General features: G+C 42.7%; 2 protein-coding genes across 4 annotated transcripts; both read right to left on the bottom strand.

Annotated features, from left to right (window-relative positions):
* Positions 1-7,622: 7,622 nt before the first annotated feature.
* rhoh (ras homolog family member H) lies at positions 7,623-11,113 on the bottom strand. 3 transcript variants are annotated; one of them, XM_034120306.1, is made up of 3 exons: positions 11,043-11,113; positions 10,886-10,964; positions 7,623-9,689 (listed from the first exon to the last, which is right to left on the bottom strand). In XM_034120306.1, the coding sequence occupies exon 3, from the start codon at positions 9,266-9,268 to the stop codon at positions 8,681-8,683; it is 588 nt and encodes a 195-aa protein (XP_033976197.1). In that variant the 5' UTR covers positions 9,269-9,689; positions 10,886-10,964; positions 11,043-11,113; the 3' UTR covers positions 7,623-8,680. The 3 variants fall into 3 exon arrangements, with proteins under 3 accessions (XP_033976197.1, XP_033976195.1, XP_033976196.1); XM_034120304.1 differs by having other exon boundaries at positions 10,886-11,110; XM_034120305.1 differs by having other exon boundaries at positions 7,623-9,692; positions 10,886-11,110.
* Positions 11,114-11,583: 470 nt separating this feature from the next.
* On the bottom strand, positions 11,584-24,793 carry n4bp2 (NEDD4 binding protein 2). The gene is made up of 16 exons (XM_034120307.1): positions 24,216-24,793; positions 22,780-23,779; positions 21,873-21,997; positions 21,627-21,715; positions 20,921-20,997; positions 20,608-20,748; positions 16,870-19,574; positions 16,434-16,519; positions 16,015-16,060; positions 15,577-15,791; positions 14,390-14,514; positions 14,136-14,262; positions 13,855-14,031; positions 13,506-13,674; positions 12,897-13,020; positions 11,584-12,771 (listed from the first exon to the last, which is right to left on the bottom strand). The coding sequence occupies exons 1-16, from the start codon at positions 24,478-24,480 to the stop codon at positions 12,726-12,728; spliced, it is 5,517 nt and encodes a 1,838-aa protein (XP_033976198.1). The 5' UTR covers positions 24,481-24,793; the 3' UTR covers positions 11,584-12,725.
* Between the last annotated feature and the right edge of the window lie 1,889 nt (positions 24,794-26,682).

The raw sequence follows: 26,682 nt of genomic DNA on the forward strand, positions 1-26,682 counted from the left end.
AGTCGCAGTTTTCCTCTCTGTCACTGTCTCTTTGTGTGTGAACGCTGCTCCGGAACTGGACCTGGGGCTATCACACACACACACACACACCACACATCACACACACACACACACACACACACACACACACACACACACACACACACACACACACACACACACACACACACACACACACACACACACACACACACACACACACACACAGGTGCAGTATCACATAGCTCACAGGCACTGTGTGAAATGTGATACTGCAGCCCTATACTTGTGTACATGACCACAACCTGCTGTAGTACACACACACACACACACACACACACACACACACACACACACACACACACACACACACACACACACACACACACACACACACACACACACACACACATGCCTCACACTGCCGTGTGGATCAATAGTAGACAGCGGTGATCCGGGACACACACACACACACACACACACACACACACACACACAGCTAATGACATCTGTCACTCACACACATTCAGTACTGCAACACTTTCTTAACTTTGGTCAGGTCTTTCAAGACAAACAAACAAACACACACAAACAAACATGTCATGACACATGTCATTCACGCTACATGGCAACGAACACGACGCAGATCAAGGATCAGGTTTCAGGATTAAGAGTTGTAGGGCTGTTGTAAATGTAATTTGAAGCGAGGTTTTAGGGATTATGTTGTATATAAAGTTTAAAATATAGTCTTTATGCAGAAACTTTTTCTAAAATATCCCAAAATGCTGCACATTAGTTCACAAATTGAGAGACCAGATAGATCATTCTCAATACTATTATTTTGACTATGATTTGGGTGTGATCATAACATTTCTAGTTTTCTGAATATTCTTGTTATATCTCTCACAGGCTCCGCCCTCTACTGGACTCTATGGGTACTCCCCTTGATCATATCATGCAAGCATTCATCCACTGAGACTTCTATAGACGTAGCCGGCCCCGGGGCGGGCCTACCTGAATGTGCGCGCATCTCACCGCATAAAAAGAGGCCTCGCCTCCTGACTGTCATCCCTTTCTCTTCAGCAAGCAAGAGAACAACTGAGTGAAGAGAGACGGAAAGAGAAAAAAAATGGACTCACCATTATTAGAACAGCGACCCTGCCCTTCGTGCCTGGGCGTCATTGCAGGCGCCGACCTCCACCGCCGCAGTATCGATTGCCTGAGGTCCGACCACGCGGTGGCCAACCTGGGCCCGCTTCCGGCCTGCAACGCCTGCCGTCTGATCCCTCGGCTCAGCCGCCACCAGCGGCTGGAGCAATTAGAGGAGTGTCATGTCTCGCCGGCGGAGGACCCAGAACTCGAGGTGGTGGATATGGAGGAACACGATGAGGGAGTGCCTTTCGTGTTCGCCATGCCAGCGGACCGGACGGGCCCGCTCGTCGGGGAGAGGGACGACGACGACGATGACACCTCGTTGTCTGACACTTCCGGCGACCGCCAGGAAGGCCAGCAGCACAGGTCTGCGCGGCAGGACTTCCCGGCGGGTGATGACTATGGCGGCGGAGCGCGTAGGCTTACCGCTCCCCCCACCGCTGCCACCGAGGCCGGTGAGCCACCTACGTCAGGGCTTCTACGGCCCGGCCCGTCCGGCGCAGCCGGCCTTCGTTTCGCCCCCCCCTGCCAGACATCTGGCGGTGTGTGGAGGCGACGTGGCGACAGCCACTTAGGACGAAGGCTCCAGTGGCAACATGGGTTGGAATCCTCAGGGTGCAGGACCACTCGGACACGGAGTGTCCCGGTGTGCCCCCCCTGGATGAAAGCCTGGCATAGGGCGCGTTACCCACTCTGGGCCAACCTCTCCAGGCTTGGCTCCTGAGGAAAAAAATAGAGCCCCTATCTTGTGAGTTGGGATCTATTTTGTCTTACTTACAGTTATTGGTGGACAGAGGGCTTGCTCATTCCACAGTGAAAGTGTATGCAGCAGCCATCTCGTCCTGCCATGAGGGATTTGACGGCAGGTCAGCCTTTAGTCAGCCACTAATGTTGCGGTTTTTACGGGGGGTCAGGAGGCTGCGCCCAGTAGTGCACGCCTCCGCCCCGCAGTGGGACCTGCCGCTGGTGCTCGAGGCTCTGGTCTCAGAACCATTTGAGCCTCTGGAGCTCTCCTCCCTGAAAGCACTGTCGTGGAAGACAGCATTGCCACTTGCCTTAACGTCAGCCAAGGGAGTGTCCGAGTTAACCGCTCTATCGGTGCACCCGAGTTGCTTGTTGATCCGGGGTGACCGGAGCGGGGCGACACTCAGACCGAACCCCTCTTTTGTGCCCAAGAGCCTAAGGAGTGCGTTCAGGCTTTAATCTTCCACCCCATAGTGGAGCTAGGGAGGATAAATTGCACCTCCTCTGCCCGGTGCGTGCGCTAGCATGTTATGTGGAGCACACGGCTGCCCTTAGACGCACTGAACAGCTGTTTGTGTGCTTCGGGGGCGGGGTGACCGGGAAAGCCCTGTCCAAGAAGGCTGGCTCTGCGAGTGCATTGCACATGCCTACGGACAGGCGGGGAGAGCCTTCCCCACGGGGGTCCGTGCACACTCTACACGAGCTGTGGCTGTGTCAACAGCCTTATTTAACGGCGTGAGTGTGGAGGACATATGCACGGCGGCGTCTTGGTCAACGCCAGGCCCCTTCATAAAGTTTTATCTCTTGGACATGTCTGGCTCCTTTTCATCGTCTGTTCTTGCTGGGGCAACACAGGACTGGTGAGGAGGGAGGGGGGCTGTGGGTCAGTGGGCATCTGACCCCCTCCCCGGGCGTAATGCGCTTACGTTTCCCCGGCCCCCGGGTCCCGGGGGACGTGGCGCACACTGGGCCCATAGGGGCTGGAGGACTCTTTACCCCTGCTTTAGGGCAGGAGGGGGGAGCCCTCCACGTCATAGTCCATACACGCTCTTCACGAGGTGAACGTGTCTGAGTGTGGGACATGGGGCACTTGCGCTCTCCCCGTGCTCCTTAGGGACTCGGGAGAGGTGGGGCACAGTGAGTCCATAAGGGACTGAGGACTATCTCCATCCGCCTATGGGCGGAGGGTGGGAGCCCTCAGCGCTGTTTTCCCACCACACCTTCGCGAGGTAAGAGCGTCAGAGTGTGCTCTGTCAGCCGCAGCCCCAACTTCTCCACGGTTACGACCGAGGGAGAGGTGAGTGAGGCGCAGTGGCTGCTAACCAGAAAGCCGGTCAGAGACAGTGAGATGGAACAGTGTCGCCCACTGTACCCATAGAGTCCAGTAGAGGGCGGAGCCTGTGAGAGATATAACGAGGGGTTACGTATGGTAACCCTTGTTATATAAGCACAGGCGGAGCCTCCTTTTATGCGGTGAGATGCACGCGCATTCAGGCAGGCCCGCCCCGGGGCCGGCTATGTCTATAGAAGTCTCAGTGGATGAATGCTTGCATGATATGATCAAGGGGAGTACCCATAAGCCGCGTTCACACCATGTACTTTGCCGTACTCAGTGCCCCGGCACTTATTACCCCAGGGCACTTAGTACAGATCGCGTTCACACCGGAATAAATTCCCTGAGGGAAGATTACGCAAATGAGCCGCTGACGTCACTTCGTCTTCTTCTGCTTTGGGTTTACTGGCAGGCCGCAAACAACTTCACGGCGTATACTGCCACCCGGAGTCCCCGGCCGGAAGTCCCCGGAGTTGGGGACTGGCTTCAGTAGAAGTTGATGGGACTCCCAGCAGCGTCTACTGAAGTCTTCCGAGTAAATCGCCAGAACGCCGACACCTCCTCATCTCCACCGCTCCCATGTTTTATTTTGTGTTGACATAAGTTAGTCTCTCTGCGTTTGTTCGCTGGGCGAATGCTAATGCTAATAATGCTAATGCCAGGATAATAAAATGGCGGCTCTACAAAACATTTCAGAGTCTTACGGGGCGTGGTTTGCAATTCGCCCAGCCAATCAGAACTGGGGCACTTTTTTCCCCCAGGAAAGTACCATCTCTCAGCAGGCACTAAAAATGGGGGTAAAGGTTCCCGGGATTAAGTGCTCTTTTTGGTGTGAACGAAGGGGTACTAACGGAACTAAACACGGTGAAAGTACTCTGGTGTGAACGCGCCTATAGAGTCCAGTAGAGGGCTCCGCCTGTGCTTATATAACAAGGGTTACCATACGTAACCCCTCGTTTTGGAAACCACCAATGACACATCATTTATTATTGCTTGCAACGCAGTTGTTCTAAAAAACGAAATATTCAGCTTTTCTGTTAAAGTATTTTTGTTTTTACTTCATAATTCCAATTGAATCAGGGTCCTTTCAGCTTAAAATAAGAAATGTCACAGACAATTGTTCTATTATATCATTGTGCAGTTACTGTGTATGGTGATGTGATGTGTTAATGTGTCACTAAGTTTCGGTGGTACTGAGCTTGTATAGGACAGGTGTTTCCTGTGTGTGTTGTGGTGTGTGTGTGTGTGTGTGTGTGTGTGTGTGTGTGTGTGTGTGTGTGTGTGTGTGTGTGTGTGTGTGTGTGTGTGTGTGTGTGATGTGGTGTGTGTGTGTGTGTGTGTGTGTGTGTGTGTGTGTGTGTGTGTGTGTGTGAGAGTGGGGGAGCTTCAGAGGATGAGACTTACTGTCTCTTTGAGGTAGAGACACAGATAACAACTGAATTAGCAAAACAGTGGGGTAGTAACAGCTAAGGAAGTGTGTGTATAATAGTCAGCACTGTCTAGTGAACAATGCCTGCCTGCGGACGTAGACATCATTTGAGGTTTACAATACTTTAGTCATCTTAAGTAGGGTGATCAAGTCTGGTGATATTCTGTAATGTTCTTATAGTCAACAAATCCAAAGCAACACTAACTAATCCTACTAACAAGCATAGTCTGCGTCGCAAAGCTGTATATATTTAACTTGTATAATATTTAACAAAACATTATACCAGGTTCTTCACAACTGGTGCCGGGTACTCAGATAGTTGACTTAGGTGAAAATAGCAATACAAGTACAAAACATAAAAGCATTAATTAAACATAATCTATAATATTAGAAACATGTAGATTACATTATTACATTATAAATGTTGATCAACATTGATCAAATTGAACATACATTTTAATTTGCAGCTAATAAAGGGGAAGCTAATATGATTTACCTGATATGCATCTACTTTATATCACAATGTAATGTATAATTCATTGTATGTAGTATCTTTAATCTGAATCTTTACAGTAACTAAATTCAAAATACATTTAAAAGACTAAAAAACTACAATATGTTTTTCTTTAGCCTTAAAGTTCAATACTCAAGCAAAGTACAAGCAAGTACCTTAGTTAAGTGAATGTTCCCTAGTTATCTTCCTATTCTACAACTTGAGCTTATATAAATTAGCTGAATTATTTGTTATTTTATTTGTGTACAATATAAGGATTGTGGAACAACAACACCTAAATGAAATGCAGCCATTACCAAACGTACTTTTAGTTAAAAGTTAGTCAAAATGTCTGCCGTGAAAAAGGCTCCTTGATAACATATCAAAAGGGATTGAGAAGTGTGTGTGTGTGTGTGTGTGTGTGTGTGTGTGTGTGTGTGCGTGTGTGCGTGTGTGCGTGTGTGTGTGTGTGTGTGTGTGTGTGTGTGTGTGTGTGTGTGTGTGTGTGTGTGTGTGTGTGTGTGTGTGGTGTGGTGTGTGTGTGTGTGTGTGTGTGGCTCAGTGCATAGTGTGCTGAACTTCGAATCAGTGGGTACCAAGTTCGAGTCCCACTGCAGTCAGCATGTCGTTGTGTCCCTGGGCAAGACACTTCACCCCAAATTGCTCCTGTGGGGATTGTCCACAGTACTGAATGTATGTAAGTCGCTTTGGATAAAAGCGTCTAACAAATGATGTGTGTGTGTGTGTGTGTGTTTGTGTAGACAGTAAGTGGGTTAAGATGCTGTGGTAGTTGTGGGAGAGCACAGTGACAGATGAAAGATTAGGCCATGGTAGGCCGACTAACATGCTAAACAGTTTTTTCTCTTTATCACTTGAAACACAAAAAGACAAACCGTATTACGTGACCATATTTTTGGATTATATGAGGTACATTTATTAAGATAGATGTTTTGGGAATTCATTTGCACATAGTCAGGGTGGTGGACGTTAAATGAGTACATACTTATACATTTTCTTTTTAAAAATATTTTTTGGGCCAGATTAACCTTAATGGGAGATGACAGTGTTGAAAGGGGGAGATAGAGGGGATGACATGCGTACATGGTCCCAGGCCGGATTCAAACCTGGGTTCTCCGCATGGGAACTGAGTCCCTATACATGGGCCGCCAGCTCTACCAGGTGAGCTATATGGCAGCCCGTACTAATACATTTTCAAGGTACTCGTACTAAACATGAGTATTTCCATTTTTTGTCACTAAATATTTTGTTATAGGCTATGTTAAGATTACACTGTATTGATCCCTTAATGAAATGTACAAGAAAAACACAAGTTTCTCTTTTACCAGTTGTAACATTGAAGAAGTTTGTGTGTGTGTCTTTGTTGGGATGTGGTAAAGTGTTTTTCGGCGTATCCTTGAAAAGCCTGTATTTTATCTCTCATTCTCAGCCGCCTTTTAACACCACATAAGACAAAGAAATGAAGAGAAAGAGCGGGAGAGAAGCATGAGGGGGAGGAATAGCTTTTCTAAACTTTTTCCTGGTTGTTCCTGGTCGACTGTTCGCTGTCTCTATAATGCAGCTACAATAAATCTTTAAGCTCTGAATAGTTTTTATTTCCTCAAGTCATCTTCTTACATTCAAAGCTACAAACACACACAGAGGCTCATATCACAGTGACTGACATGTGATATAGAGACCATGTCATATAATAAATAAATATAAAAATAAAAAACTGACTTCACTTGGATAAGATTTGAAGTCATGTATGAGTGTTGTAATACATTCATAAAGAACACAAGTCTATTGTTTTATTGCTTTCCAAACAACATTTTTTACTAATCATCATTCAAGAAAAAGCTTTTGATAATCTATACAAATCCGAAAATTAGATTTAATAAAGAAAAATAGGAATAAGACGCTACTTAAATGTTCTAATTTAAAAATGTGTTTATGCATCTCATCTGTGTATTCTAATACACATTTCATACATCGATTTGGCAAACGCTTAATACACTTCACACGATATAAGTTTGATTTAAGATGTGATATGCAAAACATACAAAACCTGTAACATAAGTATGTACATGAGACACATGGGCACAATACTCTTTTAAGAAGAGAACTTGTTTCCATAAAAATGTATAAATTATCCTTTATAAATTCTTACAGAGTTTATAGGAGTTAAGGCATAAAAGGGCGCATTGATGATGAATGCACACATATTCAAATCCAACGCAAACTCTCGCTAAAAGATAGGAAGGTAAAAACCAAATACTTGTAGATCATTAGATGATTTCCGAAAGCATTTTTTGTTACGAACAAAATTTGCAGAAATTACACAATTGCCGTGTTGAATCCTTAGCTTTAATGTATGGACAAGTTTGCAAGAAACATAAGTAGAAGGTCATGTCTTCTTTTTTTTAACAGTTTTAAAAAATAAAATCACAAAAGCCGTTATTTAGCACAATGATCAGTGTCAAGAAGTCCGATAATGCTGATGTTCAATGTTTATTCACTTTATTGTAGGATTTCTAAAAGTTGGGATTCTCTACTTGTATAAAAGAAACTTACAAATGATATCTTGTATGAATCAAAACAACCATTTAATCAATGTTTTAAGGTTTCTTGCTTTTTAATGACTGAAATGTGTTCACTTGTCACATTTTATTTCACTGCAACGGGTCATACGTTCTAACAATACATAAACAGCTATATTTAAATAAAATACAAATTAAGAAATAACCTTTAGAAACAAATAGCCTGACAGAGTATTGCCTGGTCACATCTAGTGAAATGTCATTTGAGAATAAGCTTTACATATACAGTATATCCTGATGCAGCTAAAATGTAGCTCAAATTGTCTTATTCATACTCTGAGGCGTTTGAATAGGTGCTGACAAAATTCAATATGCAGTCAAAATTATTTCCTGACTTGATAATAATATTTTAGGAGCCTGAGAAAATACTTTTCCTAGTTTTTGAAAAATCTGTAAAAGATCCATGCAACTGTATAACTTCTCATTTTATTTGTGGCAGTGAAATCATTTATCTCCACATTCATTCTATAACCCAGATAATAATTAAATTTGCCAATCCAATCCCAAACTGAGATGTTAAAAAAAAACAATGCTGTGTCAAGATTAAATCTATTATAACTTTAATTTAAGCATTTAAGTGTGCCTTGCCCTGAACAATGGAGTATTTGTTAAACACAAAACAATTCTGATACCACATTTGAAATACCCCTGAGATGTGCTGTGGTACATTCACAAACAGTTCAGAGGAATTGAAGATGAAGTATTTTTTTCGCGTCTCACTGAATCAAACAAAAGTAGAACTTTAATTTGAGTGCACGCATGACTAAATCAAAGTGTTTTGGAGGGCGCAGGAGACCCATCAGTGTAGAAAAACCCTACCTAACATAAAAAAATACAGCTTTGGGTTCTTGTACCTTAATGGATTCTCACTGAGTTTGAACAGCACACTAGGACCCTTATTAAAACATGTCCTCTCATGAAGGCTGAGGTGCCCCCCGAGTCAAGTTCAAAGGTCAAAAGACCTTGCACTGGTTGAGGCTGAACATCCGTCGTCTGGCCTGTTTCCTAGCCTGGTTAATGGCTGTTCGCACTGCATGCTCAAAAACTTGCTGCACACCACGGTTACTTAAGGAGGAGCACTCCAGGTAGCCTTTAGCGTGGACCTCATGAGCCACACGTCTCCCCTCCGCTGCTGAGATGCAGTTTCCCCGGTACTGCCCCATCTCCCTCAGATCTGTCTGGGTTGCAACAACCAGCACCGGCACCCTTGGCAAGTTCTCTCGAACCTCAGCAATCCACTTGTGCTGGACGCTGGCCAGAGAGTTAGGGTTGGCCACAGAGTAGCAGATTAGCACAACGTCAGCCTGGTGGTAGGATCTCGGTCGGATTTGTCTAAAGTTGTCATTGCCCGCCGTGTCCCACAGCCCCAGGTTGATCTGAACCCCGTCCATGTACACCTCCACCCCTGTGTTTTCAAACACTGTGGGTTGGTAGTTTTCTGGGAAGGTTTCTGAGGTGAAGCGGACCAGCAGCGCTGTCTTGCCCACGGCACTGTCCCCGACCAGGACGCACTTCAGCGCCATCTCTTCGGTCTCGTTCATGGCTGCCGCCGACGGTCTCACTCCTTTGGATATTTGTGGTTATGTGGAAAGTCTTAGGGATAGTTTCTCTGTAACACGTTTACGTTGTAGACAAAGGCAGCGTACTTCTGTGTTCAAGTGGTAGTTTTCATAGCAGGTGATTTGTAGCCCTGGCATATGGTAACTCAATTTCAGCGGTCATTCAGTTTGTTGAACTGAACTATAATGTCTCTCTTTTCAGAGTATTTTAACGTTGTTCATATGGAATAGGTTTAAAATCAGCTTCACACACGCCCCAGACAACGTCTCAGATCTTTAATCCATCTTGTCTCGTCTCACTTCTGCTGTGTCTCTGCAGCGAGGTCGGATGTCGGTCCTTCTCTCTAATGACGGCTGTCATCCTTTCCAAACAGGTTGAACCAACAGAGTTGAGGACGGATGTCTACTGATGAAGAGAGGACATGTCACGATCATAAGAGGACAGTTAGCAAAAGGTTGTCTTACTTAAAAATAGAGAAACTGAAAGACCTTAGCTAATTTTTCATTTAAGTCAAACCTTAATCTAGAACAGTTTACAGTTTCTTCTCATACATCATGCAACATGGCGTACAAAACGACAGCAGTGTGGCTCTTCATAGAACATGTTTAAACATGACAAATAATGAGTAACTAAAAAAGTTAGTCAATCGCTAGAGTATTGTATTTGAAGATGACATTTTGTCTTTATGGCAGCACCATTTTCTATTTACAGAGAAAGGTCAACGTCACGTACAATATAGTATTGAATAAATACGGAAGTAAAGATTTATGTGATTGGGTGTGACCCAGAGTTCAAGTTATAATTTTGAAGAGTTTAACAGGAGCTTACCAACAACATATTCATGCTCTCTGTATTACCAAGCTTATATTTATAGACTTACAGGCTCCATTCCCTGTAATGAATCTCCCTCATAACCAGTCCTGATTCTGCAGTTTGCCCATTAACGGACATCTGATCATGGAGAATGATGTCTCTGTTATAGTTTTACATGCGGGAAGATAGAAATCTTGTTGGTTCATTTAATATTGATCGCTAAAATACTGCTGATGGTTTCTTTTGACTTCTCTGGTGCATACACGTTGAATAATTCATTTAGGCAGCAGTTACACGTTACAACCTCAAAACCACCTGCCATGACACATAGATGGAAAGACCACCATAACCGTAAATGGGACAATTTAATCAGTTTTTTTTTCCACAATTCAACTCTTGAATTTATCTCTCAGAAAGTAGTCAAAAGTAGTCTTACTTTAAGTCCAGTGGCAGAGCAATTAATTTTCCTAATACATAAATACAAATTAATGAATAAAGCCATAAAACAGGGCTCAAACACTGAGTGCAACTGATTTAACTCTTTTTACTTCATGTACAATGCTGGTTTTATAGGGAATGTACAATATTTATTATAAGTGTGCTTTCATTCACCTACAACAATATTCTTTTGTTCCAATGAGAGAGGAACACCCTGAAGTCTTCACTTACTTAATAGTTTAAATGTCTGAAAAATATTGTCGGTTTTTGCCATCATTATGAAGTATGAATTACATTTTCAAATAAAAGAAATGGAAACAAATCAAGACAAAGAAAAAGATAATTACCTTTCTTGTCAGTCTTTTCGATCTCTAAACGGCCGATGCTGGATGCCGCTTTTGACGACAGAAGACGAAATCCTTTAAACTCCAGAAACAATTTGGTATTTATAATAATCTGCTGAACCAGATGCCCTCAAACACATTTATTAAAGTCTGTATTTACTTGTGACGATCAGACGGGCGAAGTAATTTGGCATCTGTCTGAATAAGCCTAGTTCGGTAAGTAGAGGAGGGAAGTGAGAAAGTATGAGAAAAGAAAAGTAAAGCACATCCGCTCGTCGCAGTGTGGAGGTGTGACACAATCTTCTGCCTTCCTCCCCCACAGCAGCTGGGCTTTTACATGTTTTTCTCCTTTATGGATTTTCAAAATGTTATTCAAAAATCTTAAAAGTTGTTGCTTTGATCACAACTGTAATGTATTATCATAATGAACAATTACTCAAGTTATAATGCTCTTGAATAGCTTAAGTGTTGATAAAGTGGATAAAGAAAGAATAAATGGACACTGGTTTATGAACCGAAGGTTTGTATCCTTATTTGATCGTGAATTATAAATATGAATGGACTTGATTTTTCTTTTTTTTTCATGTTCCTGTAGCTTATTGTTTGTTAGGTTGTTATTTTAGTGATATTTAATAATACATAAAAAAATACAAGATACACATGTGTTTCTGGTGTAAAGCCATACATGCAGTAGTCATGAATTGTAAACAAATGTGAGTTTATTCCACAATACAATATTTTCTGTAAAACCATTTGAACAAATGAATATAAAAATACACATTTCTCTTTATAATTAATTCAACAACATTATGTACAGTCAGTAAAATTGTTCAACATTGTTGTTCAACCAATATGAAAAATATCACACAGATAGAAAAACAGAGGATTTATTTTAAATCTACAAAAATCGAGAAGCAACCTGAGGAATAAAACTGCTATAAAAATTTGGCACAACGCTTTAAAAAAAACAAGTAGCTACCATGAAAGGGCTGGAGAAGTAAGTCAATTGGCCTCGAAAAAAGAAAACCAAACACTGATGTATCTTTTCCTGAGTTTGAATCTCCACATATTAGCAGCTAAGCTTGGTTCGGCCTTAAGAAAATAAGCAGTTGCCGTTTTATGTTCAGCAGAACTCTAAAAGGAGGATGTTAACAATATTTAAGAACTGGCTGTGGAACACTAAAACCAAGAGACACAAAAAACCTTCTCCTTAGCATCTGGATAGATCGCATGCATTAATGGAGGATTAAATCCATACTTTTTAGTGCCTCATAAAAGATGCCATAATACTTAAATTCCTAGAGAGCAACCTCCAAGAAGACAGCATGCAATCATAATTCAAGTCTGATAAAATCCTCATAATACGTCTCAAACATTACTGCAGATGAGTCCATTAAATAACACCTTATTCAACATCAAGCCTTCAAAACAAAAGGGATTTCGATTTTAAAATTATCTTAAAAAGGCTTAAAGATAAACATAAAGTATATTCTGCAACACTATAAAACTATTTTATTTTAAAATGTACATACATTCTAGCTTTACAGCTGCTTTAAAAATACCTTATTTGTGTTTCAATTTATTCTAACCACAAAATAAAACTCTTTTAAGATCTGAATCAAGTTTATGATTTAACCCAAATTCTCCTAAATTTCCCAAAGATTAAGACGACTTATGGAGTGAACATAGAGAGAAAGCAAAATAAAAAAGGTACCAAAAACAAATCGAGTGTATTGTACTGTATAAACTATAGTAATTGTATATGTAGCGTTGTAGAAGTGTGTGTGTGTGTGTGTTGTCCTCTATAGCAGCTTAAGCTTGAATCCAATAGACCCGGTTCTTCTCACTTCAAAGAGACCAACACGAGACCTGGCTTTGGCTCCGTGAACCTGAGAGATGAAGAGATAGGAGAAAAGGTGGGTAACCATGAACATGCTCTGCTTGTATGTTTTTTTGTGTGTTCGTGTGTGTGTGTGTGTGTGTGTGTGTGTGTGTGTTTTCTGTGTGTCTGTACCTGTAGCTTTTGTTGGTGAGGTAGTCTATAACGGCAGGGCGGATGCGGGCCACGCCCCCCTGGCTGTGGTTCCCTCTTCCTGTGATGACAGAGAGCTGAGGTCGACACAGACCCTGCTCACAGTCTACTCAGAAAGAGGATCAAAGAAAAACAAACCAACACACACCATACAGTTAAGGGGAGAAGCTCGCACAAACTTTGACAAAGCGACGGGAACACAAACTTCTGCAAGTGTCCTTGATAAGATATTCTGATTATCAATGCTTGATAGTAATTTCTGTATTTTGCAACATCTATCATCTTGATGCTTAGCAAAATATGTTGCCAAATGTTCTGAAAAGAGAAGGGTTACCACTTCAGGACCCTGAGACTGATCAGAAGGAAATGCAGGAAAATGTTTTGGATTTTAGTGGCAGTGGTGGGCTATGACTTAAGTGGCATTACATGTGTCATTCCACATGCATCTCCCCTCATTCCCTATCATGGGTCAACTTGGACTAACAAATAAAAAAAGGTGTAAAATGCCCCTAACACATTTACAAAAAATTAATTTATCTTCAAATGACTATTATTTGTAAACATACAGCATAGGAGAGCCCTCGTAATTACCTGTGGTTTTGTCCTGTAAGACTTGGGCCAGATGCTGCAGGGCCTCATCGACATGCAGCCCGTGGAGGTCCAGGATGTTGCTGGGCAGCAGCGATGAGTTCACCTTCTCAAAAATCTGAACTGCTGCTCGGTGATTGGCCTCACGCATCTGCTGGCCATGCAGGTGTCCCTACAGGAGAGGTGATGCAAATGCATAAACTGTGAGTGGAGGATTACAAAAAAAATAAGAGCTGCAAATTCAAAGAGACAATACAAGAAGATCTAAATGATAATATTTCCCCCCACAGTGTTGGACAAAAGACATTGCCTTACGAGTGAAAATATTATTGTAAGACATCCAGCACCTCACCTGCTGTGCGTAAAAGGAAGCCACTTGTTTCCTTCCTTGCTTGTAGGCCTCAGCAGCCTTGGAGAAACACTCGAGCTGTCGCTCCCTTTGTTGGCTGGCCTCGGCCCTGAAGTCCTGGTAGTCCGGGTCCTCCGTATCCTGATAGTCGAGTACGGTTGACTCCGGGGGCTTCTGCCTCTGGCAAATTAAAAAGGGGACATAGAGAAACACACAGCAGTTTAGCAAAGCCAGTAACCAGTAAGGACACATCTCTTCATCTCCCTGCTGGTGTTTGCCAGTACCTTCTCCCGCTCCTTGCTGGCTGCTCTGAGGTGGTCGGACCGAGGAGGCTCGGGGGCAACTACTGTCTTTACGGGCCCTTCGTCTAGTAGAGAGCGAAGGAACAGCTCTGTCTGGATCAGGCTGTAACTATGCAAGAATAAACAAATAAAAAGAGTAAGGAACTGTACTTTAACACATCACATACATGTTTAATCGATAATAGAGTCTCTGTCAAACAAATCAAACAAATACATTGTCAATGTAATGTTCTTACTTGTGGTCCCTGAAGATGTCCTGGAGGAAATGTCTGTCAATGGTGGGGAAGAGGGCGAACAGCTGGTTCTCTTTCAACATGGCGGCTCCATCACGCAGGTCCAGGTCTGCGCGGCCTTGTCTGGTCTTAGAGGAAGAGGTTTGGAAAGAGGTTAGGATGTGGGGAACAAACCAGAATATGTATGGATCAGGGTTTCCGTTAGCCGGTAATTACCGGTTTTTAGCTGGTAAAATGTATAAAAAACCGGTAAATTCAAAACCTGCCGGTCAAAATGTCCGGTAATAATTAGGGATGCTCCGATCGATCGGCCGCTGGTCATTATCGGCCGATATTCACTCTTAATAGTTTGATCGGTGCTCTCTATAAAGGCCGATCAGGAGAGCTGGATCTGATCGATATGGACGCGAGTGAAGTATAACCGGACGCGAGAGAGAGATCAGAGATCAGCTGCTGAGTCTGACGGAGACACGCAGCTCTGCATGATCACCTGAAGCCCCGCCCACTGTTTAGCGAGCTGCATGAGAAACTGACGGGCTGTCAGGAGAGAGGGAGGGAGAGGGGAAAAGAGAGGGTCCGTTTCTCCCGTGTTATTATCCAAAGTTAATGTAAACTTTTGAATAATGTACTTTATCTACTATAAGTAGTTTGTTTGAATGTAATAATTATGTTGTTTGTTGTTTGTGGAATCATTTATTGAAAAATGAATCTGAACTTTTCGATCTGTTACGATTATAAACTGAAGCAATATAAAAATGACTCCCATTAACTGAGTTTTAAACATCAGCATATCCGGTCATAGTCCGGTAATTACTTGCTAACGGAAACTCTGCTACACAATTCTTATCATTATTATTGAAACATGACCGGTAAGTTTCAAATTTGTCCGGTAAAATAAATTCTTTCCGGACATTTGACCGGCAAGAAAAAATCCTAGCGGAAACCCTGGTATGGATATGTTTAACAGAAGTGACATAATGTTACATACATACATGAAGTCACATGCTTTCAAATTTAGAGATTTTGTGGACTTTTAAACTGCAGAAATAATGTGTGAAACAAAAACTAAAAGAATACAATTTGAGGAATAGTTTGGAAAAACTAAAGAAAATGTGTATAAATAAACACTCATATTTTATTAATATAAATGACATTTATTACACAGAACAGGATTGAAACAAATGTGATACCTTTTTCACATTCTCCTGCAAAGCCTGCTCCTCTTTGATAATATCTCTAAGAGACACATGTGGTTGGGACATGTTCCAGTGGTCCATGTATGGCATCGGAGCGCCGGCCTCTGGTTGGCTGTCCAGTGACTCGTAACCATCCGCACTAATCAGGAAACGTGCTCGCTCTCGAGATCCAGATCTGGACTTCTGTGAGTCTCCCCAGTGTGCTGAACCTATACATTCATAGGTAGTGAAACAAAATGATGTTGTGTGAAAAACAAACTACATTTTGGTTTGAGTGGGACAATATGGTTGAACACAAATAAAAGTAAATAAAATCAACAGATGAAAAGTCTGTGAGTGTGAATGTAACTGAGGTAATAATATGTTGAGCAAAATATGCCGTTATTATCCCATGGTGCTCCATAGATTTGAAATATGTGTGTGTGTACTTACTTTCCTGAAGCAGGTGAAATGAAAGAGCTGCATGTCTCTGCCTTTCCTGTAAAACAGCATTCACAGTCAAATTAGAAAAACAGAGATAGACTCACAATTAGCAGAATATCAGGGTGGATACAACAGAGATATAATTGTGTTTCCTGCCAAGGCACTACAAATGTAAATTAGCCTATAGCTAACTCTGGGACAGCTAAGAAGCTGTGCACTGTCCTGATACAAAAATGCATACAATTCTAATTGCATGGATAGAACTGATGCTGGTTAAGTATTGCTGTTAAATATGAAACTTGCAATAACTGATGAGTAAAGGAGCTGCAGATTCTGTTGATAACCATGAGAGAAGCATTTCACATTGTCAATGGACATCTTGTTATTATGAACATATCAATTGTTATAGTGGCTCTTAACAGGCTCACCTGAATGGTCTCCTTCCACTTCTGGTGGAGCAGTCTGGCCAGGTGCAGGTCCATCTTCACTGCATAATCATCAGTTGGGCATGATCCTGAATATCGTTGGCAGGAGAGGATAGATACACTTTTGTCAGTTTTAAATACCAGGGTAGTATAAACGCTTCTTTTTTTGGTTCAGCTTAACACAAAATGCCTGCTGCTTGTCAGATTGTATAACAGTGCATTACATTTCAATTCAGAGGGCAGCTGCATACAGAATCCTTTATCATTTTATAAAAACGACAAACTGCCCCCTTACGTTTTCTACTGACTCCTAAAACAGTATCAGTAGCTGCAACATTTGGCGGGGCAAATTACAAAAATCATGCAATGTCATTCCTCGTCTTTGGTGAATGTGCCATCACATGTTATGCATCTTCTGTCTCTGTGTGTTTGTCATTACCTGGGTCTACTCCTACAGGTCCAAACAGCTCAGTGAGCTGCAGAGCCAGCTCCGTGGGTAGTTTCAGCTCCACACTCTGAATGTCCATGTGGCTGCTCCTCCTCTCCTCCATGGTCCTCCTTTCACTCCTCTCCTTCTGGTCGTGCTCACTCTCCTCTAACTCGGCCTGCAGCAGCCGGTGAACCTCTTCCATGCTGGCAATCTCTTCCTCAATCTCAACTCTTGACTCTTCAATTATTACTCCGTCTTCTGAGCTTTGACCCCAAACGCCACCTTCCAAAACAGCTTCTGAGGCAACCTTGTGTTCAGTGACACCACATCTCCCTCCTTCGTTTACGCCATGAGGAAGACTGAGTTCTGCTTGAAGAGATCTTTCTAAGTGTGAGGTTGTATCAGGATGCTCTTTGTTTTGAACTTGAACAGCGGCACCTCCTAAACTGAGCACATCGGTAATATTGTTGCTCTCATCTGATTCTCTAACTGTGTCAGAGGTTGACTGCTCACCATGCTGCTCTCCCTTTGGCTGACCTTCAGGGTGATGCTCGTCTAAAACATTAGGACATAAGCTATTTCCTACAGGTTTGTCCAAAGCTCCAAACAGACCGGATGTGATCTGCTCATCTTCATCCCCCCCACCACCACCCTCCTCCTCCTCCTCCTCCTCCTCCTCCTCCTCTCTCCCACCATCGTCCTCTCTGAAGAACCTCTCTCCGGAGTCCAGCAGCAGGTTGGTCGTCCATTCCAAGTCCTGATGGCATTTGTCATACAGATCTTCTAACATATCGAAACTCACCAGTTTGAAATGGCGGCTGAGGATGCGCAGGCTCTCAAGCCGGTCTTGAGTTGACCCGATATCTTTCTCCTCCACCTGTGTGCCTTTCTCATGCGCCACATGGTAGGGCACCTCTCTTTGGCCGGAGTGGTGAACTGCCACAGCTGCAGAGACGGCGGAGGAGCGCTCTGGTACGAAGCGAAAGGAGTCTCCCGACAGGACTGTGATGTCCCCGGTGACCACTGCATCATCACTGCTGTTTTTATGGTTGAGACGCCATAGGAGGGCAAAGTCTTGAGGTTCAGTTTGGGTGTGGTGGCCTCCGTCTACCAGAGGAAGAGGAAGAGGGGAAGGAGGCTGCAGCTGGGCCTCAGAATTGGACTCGATGGACAGATCAGAGTTTGGTTTAATACTAAGGCTAATGTCACAGTTGTCGGGTTCAATATCTGTCTTAATACTATCCTGAGTGCTGTTTATACTTTGGGTTGAGGTATTGGGACTTTCAAGATTGTTCATTGAAGAAGCAGGGCAGTTTTGAGTGAAGGTGAGGGCTAGTTTGCACTGTTTCCCTGATCTACGACCGGGGCGCAGCCTCCTTTCCTGACTGCCTCCACTGACGGAACTGCTCTCTGTTTCTACAGAGCCTTCACACACAGGACTCTGACACGCATCACTAACATGACTCTGATCAGCCTCAACACTTGTCTCAGGCTCTGTGCCTACCTCACATTCAATATTGTGGCTTGCTTGCCCATCATGGCATACACTTGCCTCCACAGTGTTGGAGGGTTCGAGTAAACTAGCAATTGGATCAGAGAGGGGATTTGTTGGGATAGTTGATATCACATCTACAGAGCCTGTTTCGCTTCCCATCTCTAACACATTCCCTCCTGTTGTTCTACTAGCTTCGTTTTCAGTTTTCTGTCCCTCCCAATGATCTATTCTCGAGTCCTTGACCTTCGCAGAGTCCGCTGCCTTCCAGTCTAACACACAGTCAGGTAATTCAGCTCTGCTGCAGTTATCCTGAGTCATGTTTTGTTGACTCTCCTCTCTGTTGGATCTACTTTCATGGGAGTCCCCAAATATACCAGCTGCCTCTTCTTCTTTCTCCAATTCCTCTCTAGGCGTTGGGGAAAGAGAGGACGAACGGGAAGAGTCGGTCTGAATGTCAGCTACTCCCGTCTGAATAAGATCAAGAAGCTTCTGAAACTCTGTCACATTTGGTCCTGACTGCACTTTTGTTTTCTTTTTCTGAGCTTCTTGAGACACTTCTTCTTTCTTCCCATTTGCTTCTTCATGTCTTTCACTTCTCCTCACCTGTCTCAGCTCCAGGGACCCTTCAGAAGGCCAATCTCCTACAAAATCCAACATGTAAGGCCTTCCCTTCTCTCTCCCATCCCTCACTATTTCAACCCCTTCTGCTTCCTTTGGTATTTCCTTCTCCTTTGCCTCGCTGTCTGATTGGTTAGTATCTTTCACCACATCTGCAGGCTCCGACCTATCAAAATCAGACCTCCTGCTTGGCCTTTCTCTCCTCACTCTTTGTGCAATAGACTCAGAGAAAGCCACGGGCAATTCATCCCCACGATGAACTTCGCTCATTACAGATTCAACAATACAGTCAGGGATTCTCTGATCTCCTATTGGAAGATTTGAATCCATCTGGGCGTCCAACTCAGAATCTAATTCGCCCAAATCCATATTTTCCTCCTCGTCACTTATTTCAGGGTGTTCTGTAAAACTTTCTGTATGTTGTACATTTAGAGACTCCGTATATTCGTTGGGGCCATCTTCCAGCATGCCCACGTCACCAGAGCGACCAATAGATGATACGTCAGGGAGAGAGGAAAACAGCTGAGGGCGGGGCTTAAATCCATCAGTCAATCCAGGCTGCCCCACAAGGTCAGGGCGAGGTGTTTCAGAAGACACCGGCCTAGAGGAAACAAAATATATTAAATGGTCAAATTAAAATAACTAATTATGGGAGAAAAATATCAACATTTGGTCTGATTTAGGCTAATGATGTTGCAAGAATTACGTTTATTAGATGAGCAAAAAATCGATTGATATTCATTAATTGGAGGCATGTGGTGCCGTGGGTTGTGCCTTGGTGTTCGGATCAGGGTTCAAACCCCACTGCAGTCAGCATGTCGTTGTGTCCCTGGGCAAGACACTTCACCCCAAATTGCTCCTGTGGGGATTGCCCACAGTATTGAGTATGTAAGTCCCTTTGGATAAAAGCGTCCAACAAGTGACATGTAATGTAATGTAATGTTAATTGACCACAATGGGTTTTACAACCTTCTGTGCAATTATAAAACTCAGATTATCCATTTCTTACTTTCTTTGATTAGAAAACTTGAAAAAAATTTCCCTCATCTCCCATGGTGACAAGGTACATACAATATATGCAGTCACAATCAAAATGCAATAAAAAAAAGAAAAATAAATGAAAGCATTGATTGATACAACTAGGTTAGCAATTGAACACTGGAATTGTTTCAGCGGTGTAAGTGAGGTCAACTTAAAAATATTGTTCACTTAAGGAAAACAGTAATGGAGAGCTAAATGCAGTAGGAAAAATTGAGAAAATGTTATGTAAATATATATGCCAAATTAATACTCATTTGTTTTTATTTGAAAATGTGCAGGTAAAGTCACCAGTAGATACTAGATATGGTTGTAATGCAGTGAAATTAAAAATAATGATACGATTGGTATGAATTGTTTAGATTTCATCAGTTCTCAGCAAGAATCTTAATATTGTGCTCTTTGAGACTACACTCAGTCAGTTTCAGTACTGTTTGAATTACTTGACTTTGACAATATTTACATGGAATCTTTTAATAAATAAATAAATGATAAGCTTTGCAGGTTGTGTGAGACACAATGGGCCAAAACTGAATTCAATGCGATACAAAGCAAATGTCCTGTCTCCAATACAAACATTCATAGTTGAAACTCACTGTGGGCTTCTGTTCTCCATTGCGAGCCGCTGTTTCACCTCAGGCATCTGTGAGCCCATGATGGACTGGACTGTGACGTAGCGCTCATAAGAATTAAGCATGCGTCGGATTCTTTCCAATGGCACATCATGTTTGGTACGTCTGCATATGCATGAAGAGAAACATAGAAACACATTAACAGAGTTACAAAACACACATCTGGGGTATATAAAATAATCTACAACAGCATTTCGCTCCTTTATGTGCAACAAAATAATCCAAGTTCATTCTACAGAAAAAAAGATTGCTACTATAATTATTCCCTCTCCCTCACCTCTCAAGTTCTCTGGGCTTGCTCTTCCACCAAGTGTCCGGCTCTCGGAACAGCACCTTGTATCCATTTTTCAGTGCCTACAACAGACAGGGGACCAACCATTTTTTTTACGGTTCAGAACAAAATGTTCTATACTAAGTCCAGCAACTTTTTAAACCAGCTTTTCCTCAAATGCTTTGTACTCCAACAATATATTTGTTTAAGAACTACATTCTTTGTCCACCTGATAAAATAGGTATAAGAATGTTTTTGTCTTATGTCCTATATATAATATGTTGCATTGTTGGAGGTGCTTGGGATTTAAGATTTCCATTGCCATAACTAAACTGTAGCTAATGTGCATATGACAATAAAATCCTTTAATCTTTCATCTTTAAAAGGCATAAGACAGCTCAGAAAGAAAACAGCCCTGGGGATTCATCAGCAGGGACATGTTATTAAGGTAAAAGTGATGCAATGAAACGTGCTCCAGTAAGTACATTTTGAGTAATACATTAATGCATTAAATGGCTAATCAGACAGTATTAGTATTCAATGACAGAACAAAACCGAGACGTAGCTGAAGGTTATCTCTGCAGTACTAAAGTATTCATCAGGCTGAGTTTTATGAACTTCTCCTCCAAAACAATTATTGTTACAGAAAAATCAGTTAGCCATGGGAGAGCTGAGTAACCATGCTTTATGTAAAACAGGCGAGCAGACTGACCTGAGCCACATAGGGTTTCATCTCCCAGCCCTGCATGTTGGTATTGTCAATGATGATGGGGTTAGCGCCCCTTTCAAACGCCTCCTTGGCTATGGAATAAAGTTCACACAAGAGAAACAGAGCACTTGTCATTTTACACACAGCACTCAAATGAAACAATGTCAATCAATGACATAGATAAAACAATCTATTGACTTGCTACTGATGCATCACATCTTATCATAGCTGTTGGTGTGTGTTGTTTACCTTGTTTATGGTTCCACTCATGGGCCTCCCCCAGAGCAGTGGGGTCAAACTGATATTCTCCGTGACGAGTGAAATAATTGTCAGTGCTCAGAATAACCCCACCTCGGTTGTGCTCTAACAAGGCTCTGCAGAAACACATACATTTCACGATTTCAAATTGCATGCATATATACTTTACCAGATAGTTTTCTAGTATTTATAACATTCCTCAATTAATGTTAGAATAATATATAACTTCTAAATACCAAAAAAGAGCAACATTGTGTGTGTTTTTTTGATAATGTTGGGAAAACACTGAATGTACTCTTTCAATATCAGAGTAGCACAGGCCCTACATAGCTGTGTACGTAACAGGATGTATGATTACCTAGAAAAGCTTCAGGACACACTGTTTAAGGCATATGATAGCTATGTGACAATGATTAACATCATGAATCAGCCTCTATGGAGATAGACATATGACAAGCATGATGATCATTTCTGACATGGGCCTTATCTAAACTAAACATTCTATACTGCTTTGAACCGGTATTCCTGCATCTTGTGACTGTGTAACACCCTCTCTTGTATATAAGCATGTGAAGGACACTGTTCAGGAACTAGTTGTACCATATGCTCTGTATGTGATGACTACTTCCATTCTTGCAAGGATAATAAATACATGTATCCTGATATTGAAGCTCAAGCCGGTGACGAGTGATATTTTTCTAACAGATGATAATTCCTGTATCATTTAAAGCAGGCTCAATTTTAAATGTTCTTCCATGAGAGAAAGACAGACAGCACCAAATCAATTGAACCTGTGTTTTCTATCAAAATATGTTATACAATCCTAAATTGACCCATACCAGCATATGTTACTAGAGTTTAAAGCGTATTGCTTTTTGGAGTATCCCAGCATTCTCACCTTGCCATGGTAGACTTCCCAGATCCTGGAGGCCCGCGTAACAACACAAGGACCCTCCCTTCCAAGCGTAGCCTGCTGTACTGGGGGGGGGGATGTGGCCCAGCAGACAGGGCCCAGGACTTTGGGATAGTAGCAGAAGGTCTGAGCGGTGCTTGGCCGACCGGGCCCTGACTCAGCCAGGGAGAGGCATGCCTGGGCATCCTGGGCCAGTTGGAAGCCACAGGGGTAATGAAGGCTGGCCCCTGGTTTCCATGGACACGGGGAGAAAACACTGGTGCCTGAGGGTTCCAGGGCAAAGGTATGTAGCCAAGCGGTTCCTGGTTCAACATGTTTACCTTAGATCTCGCTCCTCCAACTATTGCTTTAGAGGGCATGACCCTGGCGCTGTCTGGTAGAGTGTGCAATGGGTCTTGCTTTTTATACACCTGGAAAGCAGAGGGACGTCCCGAGGCTGCCAGGTCCAGAGGAGATTTAGTCTTGTCTGCAGGATTCTCTGTCATCAGATGTGTAAAATCCACCCTCGACTGCTGCTTCTCAACCATTTCATCTTCCCAAATGCTAAGCTGGTCAAGCGGAGAGGAGGCTCCGGAAATATGCTCCACTGGGCCACCTCCAGAGGACCCTCTAGATCCAGGTTGCATGCTGGACTGAAGCAGCTCAGGGAGGACCTGCTGTGGGAATGGTGGTGGAGGGAAAAAGGAAAGGGACATACCAACAGATAAATACGGGCTGCTGTGGTGATCTTCCTTAGCGCATTGTTGTGCGGTTAGTGTCTCTAGCTCCTGATCGACAAGCAAGTCCAGCTCTTCTGTCAGGAGGCTGCTGGAGGGAGGAGAGGGCAGCTGAGGTGGTTTGGAGGAGTCAGGTCTAGGTTCAGAAAAGTGAAGCGGTCTGAGAAGGGCTGCAGCAGTGAGCTCAAAGCCAGAAACATGAGAAGGCATAGGGGCTGCAACTTCAGCAGCCACAGACAGCTCCAAGAGAGAGTCCATTGCATTTTCAACTGCAACACAAAAAGAGGGACACCACAGACACCAAAAAGAGTGGGGTTTCAAGTCATGATTCAATGTTGCAATACTGTATTCAATTTGAATTGATCGTTAAAGGACAAAATAAAAACAAAGTTTTAGAAGTGTATTAAAAATAATAAGTTCAAGATTCTGTCTGACACATACAATATATATATGTTATTCATTAGTTTCAGGAACATAGTGCGGGACTCTAAAAGGCACAACAGGTGGAACAGGCTGGAGAGCCATGGAATGCAATGTGCAGTTTTATTTAGAGGACTGCTGATCACTGTCAATAATAATGGGACTATGCAGTAATATCATGTAGTAAATATCTGTCAGAAATACACAGCTAACAAGCTACCCAGCTAACTGGTTTAACACACTAAATAGTCACACAGCAGATTTGTCTTCCGTGTTTAGTGCTACCTTTAAAATCACACTCGGACAGCACGATGTATATAACTTCGGGGTCCAGGTGTGAGAACATCTCCTGCATGCTTTGGACGATTTTCTCCTTTTCGGAGCTGGAGAGCGAAGTGCTGGATGCAAAGTTGTTGGCCATGGCACCGTCAAATCCCGGAGGTAGTCGGTTGAGGCTCCCCCCCTCCAGCGGCCCGCCGCCTGGGACTCTGGCCGGGCTCTGGCCGTTTTTCTTCCGCCGAGGCATACCGGAGCCACCGTCCCCTCGCATTAGCGGCTACACGGAGCTAACTAACTAGCAGAGAAGCTACAGAAAGGGTGTCCGGGAGCTGAAATCATGCTTCTTTAGTGTCGGGGAGAGTAACCAAAGTGCAACAACTCAAGGTTAGAATATCTAAACAGCACTCCAAGTGGTGGAAATACATCAGATAGTGTGAATCGTGCCAAGTCCGCCTGAAATGTGCAAACCGGAAATCAAGACAGCACTTCAAAATAAAAGGTTGCCCGGCACAGGGTCCCTAATGAGAATTGAGTTTGGCCCTCGGAACAATGCCTGGACTGATGTGGATGAAACAGTGGTGTTACTTTGGTTTGATAAAACAGTGTGTTATTTGTGCCCGCTACTGACATTTGTATCTCATTTGGTGGAAGTTGTATATAGATCTGTCTATGCATTTTTTATTATTATTGAAACGTTTGGCTGATACGTTTGTTTGTTTTTCTTTTCATATTCTTGTGTTTTTTATATATACATTTCAATATATTTCACAAAAAACCTTGTTCCTAAACACCAAATGTGTATGATAGGAAACTGTCTATACTACTAAGAACAGAATAATTCTAACATGAACATAACATGAACACAAACAAGTTGAAAAGTGATGAATACCAACATATTAAATAAAAAACATTTCACACATGAGACATTTATTAAATAGCATACACGTTTTTACTCTCAAAATCATAATTGAAATAAGTATGCTTTTTCATGGGATCTCAAAGTGTCAAAATGTCGTTGATAGATACCTGCCTTAAATATTTCCATACACGATTTCAAGCCTTTAAAGTAATCAGAACTAATGATTTGAATTGTTCTATATTATAGTATTCGGGCACATGTGGGTTATGAAAAAGTATGAAAAATACAATAAAAATATTACTTGAGTAGAGGTACAGAACAGGGGTGGTTCTAGGGGGGGGGGGGGAGGCAGGGGGGTGCAGTGCCCCCCTAACACTGATTTTGGACCCCCCCTGTGGCCCCCCTGAAAATGAAAAAAAAAAAAGTTTATGATTAAACGATTTCTTGGCTGACGGAATAGGCGGAACTAACGATATTTGTCATTCTAGTCGGACCCATTAGAGCAGGGGTCTCCAACACGTCTATCGCGAGTAGCTCGCCAAGCAAATCCAAAATGTAAAAATACACACACAAAAAAAGGAAATGTAATTAAAAGAATCTACCCTATGCATAAACGAAACCTCAATCATGGCGAACTCTATCTACTTACTACAACTCTATATCTATCTAACACCCTTCCTCCCCCACAATGAATATTGCCCAATCACATTCTGGCTTGATTTGCGGGACCAGCGTTGCAGTCGGGAAGAAAAGCAATGTGGAGCGGCACCTCACTACTTCATAAGGAGTTTGATCGTGATTTTCCTTCTGGCAGAATCTACACAACACATGCCTAGTCATGCCAGCCTATACAACACATGAGGGGCAGAGTTTTACTGTTTGTGTGTTGCAACTTGCATATATTTATTGCACTTGACGCATAGGCTATGCATGGCGTAACATGCCCCCCCCACTTTTCGAAATCTTGTTTCCCCCACTTTACAAATATTTTTTTTTTAACGCAAGCCGTCATCACACAGCACACAGCCTCTGTGAGCGAGCGAGACAGAGAGAGAGAGCGCGAGAGAGCTAGAGAGCACATCTTTATCTATTTAATATAAGTGTAAAAAATAAAGTAAGAAATCATTCCAATGTGTACAAGGACAGTAAAAAAAAAAAAAATTGTGATTAGTGATTAGTCAAATATGCATAAATAAAAAGAAAGAATGCTAACTAGGTAACATAAGATAAGAATAAACAAGTTTAAATTATTTGTTATTGGTTGAGATCATATTCTAAAGATTTTTGGATTATTGAGAAGTATACAGCTCCGTTTCATATGAGTGTTGAGAGCTGTATCCATAAATTCATGTTGTGCTCAAAGTGCACCAGATTGATGCATTTAACTTCGGGGGAGCATGCCCCCGGACCCCCCTAGAGGATGTGAGGTCCACCCCCAAATAAAGCAGGTTAAAATAATTAAATTGCATACATCTTCTTTTAGTAAACACTGAAAACGGGTCCCACAGACCCAAACAGCACACAAAAGGTAAAGGTAAGCATATAATAATGTGTATTGAAACAAATACCAATAACTGTATTGCATTGTTTTCTTATGCACAATTACTATACTGT

This window comes from Trematomus bernacchii, unplaced genomic scaffold (assembly GCF_902827165.1).
Source record: "Trematomus bernacchii unplaced genomic scaffold, fTreBer1.1, whole genome shotgun sequence".
Taxonomy (NCBI): Eukaryota; Metazoa; Chordata; class Actinopteri; order Perciformes; family Nototheniidae; genus Trematomus; species Trematomus bernacchii.

Excerpts from the sequence above, each read along its gene's own strand:
- rhoh (XM_034120306.1), bottom strand. The coding sequence starts at position 9,268 with ATGAACGAGACCGAAGAGATGGCGCTGAAGTGCGTCCTGGTCGGGGAC.
- n4bp2 (XM_034120307.1), bottom strand. The coding sequence starts at position 24,480 with ATGCGAGGGGACGGTGGCTCCGGTATGCCTCGGCGGAAGAAAAACGGC. Across the intron at positions 21,716-21,872 it reads TGAGTGGAACCATAAACAAG|CCAAGGAGGCGTTTGAAAGG; the intron begins GTAAACAACACA and ends TTTATTCCATAG. Across the intron at positions 16,061-16,433 it reads AGTGGAAGGAGACCATTCAG|GAAAGGCAGAGACATGCAGC; the intron begins GTGAGCCTGTTA and ends GCTGTTTTACAG.